Source organism: Papaver somniferum, chromosome 7, assembly GCF_003573695.1.
Source record: "Papaver somniferum cultivar HN1 chromosome 7, ASM357369v1, whole genome shotgun sequence".
Classification (NCBI taxonomy): domain Eukaryota; kingdom Viridiplantae; phylum Streptophyta; class Magnoliopsida; order Ranunculales; family Papaveraceae; genus Papaver; species Papaver somniferum.
Genome location: NC_039364.1, coordinates 11,283,271 through 11,294,793, shown reverse-complemented (window position 1 = coordinate 11,294,793; position 11,523 = coordinate 11,283,271). Strand labels below are relative to the sequence as shown.

Below are 11,523 nucleotides of genomic sequence, written 5' to 3'. Positions count from 1 at the left end.
TTAATGAATCTGACAAGTATATTTACAAGTAACTTGTTAAGGATGCATGTGCGATTTTATGCTTGCATGTTGATGATATGCTTATACTTGATACAAACATAGATGTGATTAATTCCACTAAAAACATGCGATGAATGAGAACGTTGACTTAAAATACTTGGGCCCTGTTGATGTAATCTTAGGGATGAGGATTAAAAAATAATCTAACATATGTAATTTTAGTCATTCTCATTATGTTGAATTTGTACTTAAGAGATACAATCAGTGTGATTTTAAGACTGCTTGTACTCCGTACGATTATTCTTGTAGACTCAAGAAAAAAAAGGTAATGGAGTATCTTAACTTGAATACTCAAGATTTATAGTATGTCTGATGAATTTAATGAGCTGTAAGAGTCCAGACATTGCCTATATTGTGAGTAAGTTAAGTAGATATAATTGTAGTCCAGAGAAATAGCATTCAGATGCACTGAGTAGAGTATTATGGTACCTAAAATACTCTATTACCTTTTATTTGATTTATGAAAGGTATCTTCCTGTCCTTGAGGGACTTTGTGATGTAAACTAGATAGTTGACCCAGAGGAGTCTAAGTCTACGAGTGGATATGTTTCACTCTAGCATGAGGGTTTGTTTTTGGAATATTTACAAGCAAACATATATAGCTCAATTCATTATCGAATCTTAGAGTATTGAGTTAGATAAAGCACGAGAGGGGGCCGAGTGCCTAAGATGTGTTTTAGAAGACATTCCTCTCTGGCATAGGCCTGTGTCAGCTATATCTATACATTGTGTTAGCCAAGCTATAATAGCTAAAGCTGAAAATAACTAATCTCAATCGGCGTTATTTCCATTGATTGGATAAAGTCCAAGGAGAATATCGCGCAACCTTTGACGAAAGGTTTATCCCAAGAGATAGTTAGAAATGCATCGAGGGGGAATGGGCTTAAGCTCATGAATTAAACTTTCCATGAAGGATACTCAACCTTGATGACTGGAGATGCCAAGATCAAGGTTTCGAATGAGACAACTAACTTGTGGTGGGTAAAGGTAAACACTATCAGAGAATTTTATTCTTTGTCGCTTCCTTATGATATAGACGTGATAGTGTGACTAGATGTGAAGGATGACTTTTAAGAAGTCTTAATCAGTTCTATAGTTTCAATTTAAGATTGAAGTGAGGTGTAGCAGTAACACTTTTTATGGAAACTCACCTATCTGGATGAGGAAGTGGGCCGCTTCCTATGAGAATATGATCTTTGATTCTCTAGACCATTCTGGGAAACAGGATATGTCCAGGGCCAAATTGGACAAAACGACACGAGCTTGGCAGCAACCTTGAAGATATCACCCGTGATTTTTATCGCGAATTACATCAAATGCTAGCAATTCAAGACATAGTTCACTGTCACTAGCAAGTAATTTCGGTAATATCTCACTAAGCAAAGGTTCAAGACCTCATGGACACCTCTGCCTAAAATGGTATTTCCTGCGCTTTTTATGTGATTTTCGTTTTGATGGTTTTGGTATTACTGGAACTTAGGACCTAAAGGTCACTAAGGGTTCACTAGTTCATGCTTTTTCGCTTTGGTGAAAGATACCTATTGTCTCACCATGTGAGAACTAAAGATGAAATCTCTCAATACTATTATGATTTGTGCAATCCATAGTATGACCCTGGGGTCAACACACTTTTGTGTGAGGGAGAGGACGTAGAAATGACTAGTATGATTTCAACACTTGCACGATCAGTCTGTTTGGATCGTGAGATTGGGATGTTAATTTACCAAGATCTATCTCTGTTTTCATGTTTTATTGAGTTTTCATTCATGTGGGGGATTGTTGGAAAACGATTAATAAAAAATATTTTTTTTAAAGTTTTAATAAAAATTATAATTTATTGTTTTCTTTTGTGAATGAAACTTATTAGTCCCACATTGTGGAGTTTCCAAGTTTTAGTAGTTTTAAGAAACAATATAAACCTTTTAGTCCCACATCGGGGAGTTTTTCTTCTTAAGTTGTATTTGTCAATTATATAAACAAATTCACTACTTTTGTAAAATCTATGGGAAAGGAGTTGCTCTATATTTAGAGGGACCCCTAAGGGAAAAAACATTTTATATTGTTTTCTCAAGTGTTCGATATTTTTTCTTTATGGTTTTTTCGGAGTTGCCAAGCTCAAGTTGAGCATCTACTACATATGCTAGTAGTAGGTGTAGTAGGGTGTTTTATCCTGGAGATATCCGTCCTGTGAGGGCTATATCATCACTCTTGAGAGTAGCCGGGCGCTAATGTCTTAAGGGAAAGGTGTTGAACACGTGACTCACTCTGTTTTTCCAAAGTTTTGACTTGTTGCTGTTGCGGAGATATGGGGAGCTCGTCTGTTTCATCAAATCGATCGCTTCCATTATAAAGGAACTAAGTATCAATAAATTTTGCTTATTTGATTTTTCCTTGTTTTTGATTATTGCACCCAACAATAATTAAACAACTATCATTAAATTAACTAAGAAGTTATTAACCATACTCAATCAACTTCATGACAACACTTCCTTGAAGACACATTCAAAGAGTTTACTAAGGTCCCAAATCACATGGTAGTACTATAAATACATGAAGAATAGTTATTGTTAGAGTATAGGAATTCTAGTTTTGGTTTCCTGTTGCTATACGTTTTCTGTTTATAGCTTTAGCTATTTTTATTATGTATTGTATGCCAAGTTAAGGCAAATTGTTTTTATTGTACGAAAAGTCTTGTAAACAATCATATATAAACAAAGCTTTATTTTTGGTTTTCTCACGACGAGAAACCTACCTAAACTCAAATCCTGTCTTGGCATCAGACAGCTGGTCGATCCAAACTACGACCTGTTTTAGGGTTTTTTTTCTTCCCTACAGACTGTTTTCTTTTCTTACAGCCTCTCAATATTCATGGCTACTGCAGATTCTCAATCTTCATCCCCTTTCTTTTTCAACCACATCTATTTCCTCTACAACTTCCTCAACGTCTTGTTTTTCTGCCACTTCTTTACCCTTAGATCATGTACCCTATGAACGTCTTCATGGTGCTATTTCAGAGAAACTAACGGGTCACAACTATTTGCTATGGAAAGCTCAATTCACGCCTTACCTACAAGGTTATGATTTAGAGAAATATGTTGATGGTTCTCTTGCGAGTCCACCAGCTCTTGTCAATGATCTCCCTAACCCACAGTTCTTGTCCTGGAGACGCACAGACAAACTTCTTATTGGCTAGATTATGTCTTCTCTCACTACTCCAATCCTAGCTAAGGTTAAGACATACGATACTTCTTTTGCTATATGGACCAAGCTTGATGCTCTATTTGCATCCAAAACCAATGCACATCTTATTCATCTCAAGGAGTCTCTTTCATCCATCAAGAAAGGAAACTCAACCATGTCTGATTACATACAATCGGTTAAAAATATCATTGACTCTCTTTCCGCTAGTGGTGTTGACGTTTCAGATAAAGAATTTCGGCATTATGTTATTAAGGGTGTGGATTCATATTATGAATCAATTGTTAGTTCTTTAATCACCACGATGGGTATTATTACAACTGATGAATTTGAGTCTATTTTGCTATCTTATGATCTCCGTGTCGCTGCGCAAAATCAGGTTTCTCTATCTCAACCACTTGCTAATGTTGCCACTGTGAACACTCCTGCGGATGCTCCTCTTACAAGAGAGGGAAAACCATCTATTATCTGTCAGATATGCATTAAACCTTTTCGCAATGCTCGAGATTGTCGAAAAAGACTGGATACAGTGACTTATCCTCCTCGTGACAAAATACCACCGCCCAAGAATACTGCCAATAGGGGCATACGTCCCTCTTCCAATGCTCCCGCTGCATATGCTGCTTCTCATCAACCTGTTTACGCCTATGATTGACTTCCTGATAGTGGTGCAACGAATCATATGACCAATGATCTCAACAACTTACATACTCATTACGAGTATCATGGACCTGATCATATTCGGATTGCTGGAGGTTCCTCCTTGCCGATCAAATACTGGTGATGGTATTCTTGCAACTCCCACTCGTAAGTTTCTTCTTTCTAATGTCCTTCATATTCCGCGTCTCTCCAAAAATCTGTTATCTGTCTCTAAGTTCTGTCTTTACAATAATGTCTTCTTTGAATTCTATGAGTCTTTTTGCCTTGTGAAGGATCGCCAAACTGGGGAGGTAGTACTTTGAGGAACGCTTAATAAGGAGGGTCTTTACACTCTTCTTCCGGTTTCACCTGTTTCTGCTCTTATTGGTGAACGTACTTCTTTACAGACTTGGCACTCACGTTTAGGGCATCCAATGCTCAAAACTGTCAAAGCCATTGTTTCTAAGCACAGTTTACATGTTTCTGCTTTCAAATTCTCTATGTGTCAGTCTTGTTTAGCTAATAAAAGTCATAAACTTAGTTTTTTATCTAGCACTACGGTTTATGAAAATCCTTTGGATCTTATTGTTTCAGATGTTTGGGGTCCTGCTCCACATTTATCTAATGAAGGTTTTAGATATTATGTTATTTTTGTTGATGCTTTCAGTCGTTTCACTTGGATTTATCCTATGTACACGAAATCTGACTTTATTGGTATCTTTGATGTCTTTTATCGTCAAGTGCAAACTCTCTTTGGTCGAAAAATAAAAATTTTCCAAACTCATAATGGTATTGAATATAAGAAACTCAACAAAATTCTGCAGCAAAATGGTACTCAGCATCGTTTCACTTGTCCTCATACATCTGCTCAAAATGGTCTTGCAGAAAGACGACATCGTCATATAGTTGAAACTGGCTTAACTCTCTTATCTATGGCATTTGTTCCGCCTTCTTTTTGGTACGATGCTTTTTCCACTGCCACCTTTCTTATGAACCGTGTTCCCTCAGTTCCTACAGGTGTTAAAACTCCATATGAATTGCTCTTTAATAAAGTCCAGATTTCCTCTCTCTACTTTGGTTGCTTATGTCTTCCTCATCCTAGAGATTATCGATCTAATAAACTCGAACCGCGATCATCTCCTTGTGTGTTTCTTGGATATGTGCAACTCGTAAAGGTTACAAGTGTTTGCATATTTCTTCTGGTCGAGTTTATTGGTCGCGTCATGTTATTTTCGATGAGTCATTTTTCCCTTTTGCAGATTCCACCTACTCAGTACTACTATCCTCCTCGGATCCTTCACAGGTAATTACTTCTTTCCCTTTCTTTCCGGCCATATCCTCCCCTCCAGTCTCCGATGCTCATTCAGTCCCTCCTGCCAATACTTCTGCTCCAACTTTTACTGTTTACAGTTCTACTAATGCTTTGCAGGTTCCTCCTACTGGTCGTCTACCAGAATTGTTCACCCAACTGCAGCGTTCTGTTAATATTCAGGTGCAGGAATCTAATAAACACACAGCAGCTGCTGACCTGCCAGAGTTTCGAACTGCACATGTACATGAGTCGGATGTGTCTCCAATATTGGATTGTCAACAGTCTTCATCGTCAGCTGCTGACTCACCTGCTCATCAACCTACTGATGTTAATAGGGAAGCCCAACGGTCTTTTTAATCTGGTGCTCCAAGTTTTTTTCGTACCTCTTCACCGTCAGCTACTGACCCACCTACTGATGTTAATATGGAAGTCCAACGGTCTTTTCAACCTCTCGCTTGTTAATGCTCCTTCTGAAGCTATATAGTCAGCTGCTGTTACTGCCCAGCCAAGTACTGTCGTTTTAGAACAAGAACAACAGGTTCCTGCCAGTACTACGTCACCTGATAGTATATTATCTGTTGCTGATACTGCTTCACCTAAAAATTCTATCCCAGCTTCCCGATCACCAACTAGGAATACTCATTCTATGGTTACAAGGGGAAAGGACTGTATCTTCAAACCGAAAGCTCTTTTAGCCTCGAAGTATGCTACAATTACTGATGCTTTCTTTGAGCCAACTTGTTATTCGCAGGCAAAGGAAGATCCTAAATGGCATAAGTCTATGGATGACCAATATAATGCTCTTGTTCAAAATGACACTTGGTCTTATGTTAAACGTACCCCGGATATGAATGTGGTGGGGTGTAAATGGGTGTTTCGTGTCAAACGCCTAGCTGATGGAACTATTGAACGGCGTAAATCTCGTCTAGTAGCTCAAGGATTTCATCAACGTGAAGGAAAGGACTATGGAGAAACTTTCAGTCCAGTTATAAAGCCTTGTACAAATCGTGTTGTTCTTAGCCTATTCGACAGCTTGACATTCAAAATGCTTTTCTCAATGGTTTCCTTACGGAAGAGGTTTATATGAAGCAACCTCGTGGCTATATTGATCCAAGTTATCCGGACCACGTTTGTCGACTGCATAAGTCTTTATATGGCTTGAAACATGCACCAAGGGTGTGGTACACTCGTCTTCGTTTATTTCTACACCAACTTGGTTTTATTTTTTCCCGAGCAGATTCTTCCTTGTTTATTCGTCGTTCAACTACTGATGTTACTTATCTCCTTGTATATGTTTACGACATTATCTTAACAGGCTCCTCTTCTTCTTATTTTCAACATCTCGTTGACACTCTACACAAGGAGTTTGCACTAAATGATCTTGGAGAGTTGTCTCTTTTTCTTGGTGTTGAAGTTACGAAAACAAATGATGGTTTGTTTCTTTCTCAGCGTCGTTATATAGAGGGTTTATTGGAGCGTGCTAATATGCAAGGAGCGAAGCCTATGAGTACTCCTTTTACTACTTCTACTGAGCTAAATCCACAAGGTGGGGTTCCTTTGAAAAATCCTACTGAATATCGAAGTCTTGTTGGTGGTAGCCAGTACTTATTGGTCACACGGCCTGAACTTGCTTTCTCAGTCAATAAAATTTGTCAATTTATGAAACATCCTACTGACAAGCATCTTCTTCTTGTAAAGAGAATCTTGCGTTACTTACAAGGTACTTCCTCTTATGGTATTACTCTCAAGCCTTCTTCTAGTTTGCAACTGAGTTTTCAAGCCTATACCGATGTTGACTGGGCTGGTGATCCAACTGATAGACGTTCCACTAGTGGTTATTGTGTTTACTTGGAATCGAATATCATTTCATGCAGTGCTAGAAAGCATAAAACTGTTTCTAAGTCGACTACGGAAGCTGAATACTGGGGACTTGCCATTGCTACTGCTGAACTCATGTGGATTGAGTCTCTCCTCAAAGAACTTCAAGTTCCGGTTTGCACTCCTCCTGTCTTATGGTGTGATAATCTTGGTGCTACTTATCTTACTATGAATCCAATTTTCCATGGTCATAATAAACATATTGAAATCGACTATCATTTTGTTCGAGAAAGAGTTCAACGTGGTCAGTTACATGTTCGTTTTGTTTTCTCTAAGGATCAGTTTACTGATGTCTTTACTAAACGTCTTTCGAGAGATCGATTCTCTTCTCTACGCTCTAAACTTATGGTTTCTGACCACCCGCTTAGATCGAGGGAGGGTGTTAGAGAATAGGAAATCTAGTTTTGGTTTCCTGTTGCTCTACGTTTTCTGTTTATAGCTTTATCTATTTTTGTTATGTATTGTATGCCAAGCTAAGGAAAATTGTTTTTATTTTACGACAAGTCTTGTAAACAATCATATATAAACAAAGTTTTATCTTTGGTTTTCTCACGTTGAGAAACCTACCTAAACTCAAATCCTGTCTGTTATCAACTTCATCACTACCACTACTATCATTTCAATTCATTGCATTGCTCTAGCTACTAGGAGTTTTCTAGTTAACTCCTTGAGCATCAAACAGTCATCGCTAGTACTCTAAAGTATCTGTCAATTTCAGGGGCGGAATTACAGCCAGACAAGGGCTGGCTTAAGTCACCCTTGAGAGCCCAAAAAGCCTTGTTTTCCACTACCTATTTTAGTTGGGCTGCTAAAATTAAGCCCACGTACTAGGCTTAAGCCACCCCTAAAAGCCCAAAGCCACCCCTAGGTTATATTTCCAGTTCCGCCACTGGTCAGTTTTGGTTCTTGTTTTTCTTGTCGTAGACGCAGCTAATGGGCAAGGTCTGAAATTGGGTTTCTATGCAAAGTCATGCCCCAAGGAAGAGTCTATTATTCACAAAACAGTCGCTTCATATGTTTCCTTTAATCCTACTTTCCCTTCTGCGTTGTTGAGAATGCATTTCCATGATTGTTTTGTCAGGGTATGCTTTAAAATTTTAGCGCCATAATTTATTTGTAGCTACTTTCGATAATATGAACACTGAGTTAGTTATGATATGCGTCTATATATACAGGGTTGTGATGGTTCGGTTCTTCTTAACTCGACAAGCACAAATCAAACTGAGAAAGCCGCAATTCCTAATTTATCCCTAAGAGGATTCAATATTATCGATGCTCCAAAGGCTGCAATTGAAAAAGTGTGCCCGGGAGTTGTTTCATGTGCAGACATTCTAGCATTGTCTGCAAGGGATTCAGTAGCTATGGTAAGTACTAATCAACGAATTGATTAACAAAAAAGGATAAGTTGATCCATATATATAGTCTAAATAGTTTTTATTTGAACTTGCCTATACAGATTAAAGGACCATGGTGGAATGTGCCCACTGGACGAAGAGATGGGCGAGTATCGACTATCGGAGATGCTTTTATCCATCTACCACCACCATTCTTCAACGTCACTCAACTGAAGGCATCATTTTCATCGAAGGGGTTGAATGCAAAAGATCTCGCAGTCTTATCAGGTATATTACACATAAAAATTAATCAGTTGGTGGGTAACTCTAAAACCCGTATTCATCACCATCAAGTTTGAGGTTCGAAAACTAATTACTACTTTTTACACGTCATTTATGAACAGGTGGACATACAATTGGTATTGCCAATTGCGCCGGATTTTCACAAAGGTTGTACAACTTCACTGGCAAAGGTGATACTGACCCAACATTGGACAGCGAGTACGTACCACGGTTAAAGAGCAAATGTAAGCCAAACGATTTCGTGACTACAGCCGAGATGGATCCAGGAAGTTTCAAAACATTCGACTCAAGTTACTATAAGCTTGTTGCTAAGAGAAGAGGATTACTTACATCTGATGCAGCTCTTCTTAACGACCCTGAGACGAAAGCTTACGTTAGGAGTCAAGCAAGAAACAATGGACCAACTTTCTTCAAGGACTTTGCGGTGTCTATGGAGAAAATTAATACTATTGAAGTTCTGACTGGTAATGCAGGCGAGATCAGAAAACATTGTGCTTTTATCAACTAATAGGCCACAAAGTTTTGACTCCGGAGATAATATTTCTGTGATATGTTTGAATTTATTTGCCGTAATTTAAATTGTAATAATTGTTCCGTTTGTGTATCATTTTGTATTATTTTCTTTACTTCACATTGTATTAATTTACATCACTTATAAGGCATTAATTTGATTTGAAATGTGTAGTAGTCTTCGCATGTCCTTTTTCCAAGAAAAAACAAGCAGTCTTTAAGCATCCATGGCTGAATGGTTAAAGCGCCCAACTCATAATTGGCAAATTCATAGGTTCAATTCCTGCTGGATGTACGCTACGCCAAAGTGAACGTTCAGTAAGTCTATTGGAATTGGTCCTGTATCAATGAGCATCTCCAATGCAAGAGGTCATTATCAAATGAGAAAATATGATAAAGACAAAACTTTTTAGTTAAAGTTCATCTCCAATGTCCAAAATCTTATCTTACACTTCTTGTTTAAATTAAGAGACAAAAAGGTGATGTGGGCCCAAGATCGTGAAGAAGGTCTAATCTAGACTTTCTGTAAGAGCATTTCCAATATAAAGGGTCCAGGTCATCTCTAACACATTATTATGTGTGGGTCATTATTAAATGGCAAAAGAAAAAAATGTAAAACTTTTTACCTTAAGTGATCTCCAACCCCCAAGGTATTATCTAACAAAATTTATTTGAATTTAGAGACAAAATGATGATGTGGCTTTAAGACCCAAGGTCATAGAGAAAGTGTTATCTAGACTTTCTCCATTACCTCCACTTAGCCATGTCATCTATCTCTATGACCTTGACCCTTGTGTTGGAGATGGAAACTTTGTGCAAAAAGTCTGAAATCCTAGGTGTCATTCAATTTTAAGACCTTTACCCCTTGCATTGGAGATACTCTAATATAAACTTTCTCGGTTACCCTCTTTTGGCCATGTCATTTTATTTATGACCTTTACCCTTGTATTGAAGATGAAAATTTGGTAGAAAAAGTCTTAAATCTTATGTGCCATGCGATTTAAGACCTTTACCCCCTGCATTGGAGATGCTCTAATAGAAATGGTATAATTTGACGGCTCGCATGATTTTTTCCAAGAAGATCATACTTATTTTGTATTCCTAGTTTTGAGGCATTGGGATTTTATTTGAGGCATGTTACTAAAAGACAAAAAGGTCATTAGAAATTAATTTGACACAACCCTTAGCCAACTTGTAACACCCCGAGTTTCCGGACCTAGGTCAAACTCATATGGAGATCCGAACTCGAAACGTTACGGGTCGGAACGAGACTTAAAGTTTTATTTCTCTATAATGATTTCACTAAGCATAAGAGATTGTTTTCATACATGAATTTTTTTTAATTAAAAAAAAATTACATTATTCTCAACAAAATGTTAACATCAAATTACACATTAAATAACAAAAATAACACGATCAACAAGATAACTAATTTTTTTAGTTTCCATTTCCAACTTCCATGAAATCTGCAAAAAAATTGTCAATTGAGGTGAGTTGACGGCTCAATAGGCATACCTTCCCATCCTCTAAAAGATATAGAAAACAATCACAACAAAATGAACGAACATTCATGTGAACACAAACTCAGCAAATGAAATGACAATAACAACAACATCAGTTTATCAATAAATTCACAGTACTAATATTTCTTTATGCACGAGTTTCCTCAGTTCGTGCCCTGCCAATCCGCTTATCGAGGTCATTCCGACAAGTTGCACGAGTATCCTCGGTTCGTGCCCCGCCAATCCGCTTATAGGGGTCATTCCGACAAGTTGCACGAGTATCCTCGGTTCGTGCCCCGCCATCAAAACAAACATATCGATTCATGTTTAAATCATGATACTAGCAAAACATGACAAACATCAAATATTTCTTACAAATACAAGAAAAACCATTACACACAATTATTCGACATACACGCAGTTCTCGTGGACATTTCCACAAAATCATAACCAATAATTAAAAGAAAAAAAAAAAAAAAAAGAGCACATAGTGAGATTTTAACGCCATGCACATCACATAGATTCAACTCATATAAAATATACATTTCATAATAATTTCATACAATTCAAAATAGATGTTGAAATCAATAAAGGGATAAAAATGGAAAATCTTTTGATCTCGCAGCGCCAGATCAAAAATGAATTCGCGGCTTTAGGGCTGTTAGATTACAGTGATATGACATCGGCTAACTATGGACTTTAACCACAGTTATCCAATTAACCGATTTTTTCTAAAAGCTTCACAGTATTCCAACAATTTCATACTTAATATCATACGTCTTCTTTG

At 37.6% G+C, this 11,523-nt stretch overlaps 1 protein-coding gene across 1 annotated transcript; it reads left to right on the top strand.

Moving 5' to 3' along the window:
* The first annotated feature begins 5,469 nt into the window (after positions 1–5,469).
* LOC113292816 (peroxidase 27-like) lies at positions 5,470–9,232 on the top strand. Its single transcript, XM_026541661.1, has 5 exons — positions 5,470–5,713; positions 7,985–8,169; positions 8,263–8,451; positions 8,544–8,709; positions 8,826–9,232. Exons 1-5 carry the CDS (start codon positions 5,671–5,673, stop codon positions 9,230–9,232), a joined length of 990 nt encoding a protein of 329 aa, XP_026397446.1. The 5' UTR covers positions 5,470–5,670.
* The last annotated feature ends 2,291 nt before the right edge of the window (positions 9,233–11,523 follow it).

What these genes read in the sequence shown, in the direction of transcription:
- LOC113292816 (XM_026541661.1), top strand. Translation starts at nt 5,671, where the DNA reads ATGCTCCTTCTGAAGCTATATAGTCAGCTGCTGTTACTGCCCA. An exon ending in CAAGGGATTCAGTAGCTATG is followed by an intron (nt 8,452 to 8,543) that starts GTAAGTACTAAT and finishes TTGCCTATACAG; the next exon opens with ATTAAAGGACCATGGTGGAA. An exon ending in AGATCTCGCAGTCTTATCAG is followed by an intron (nt 8,710 to 8,825) that starts GTATATTACACA and finishes ATTTATGAACAG; the next exon opens with GTGGACATACAATTGGTATT.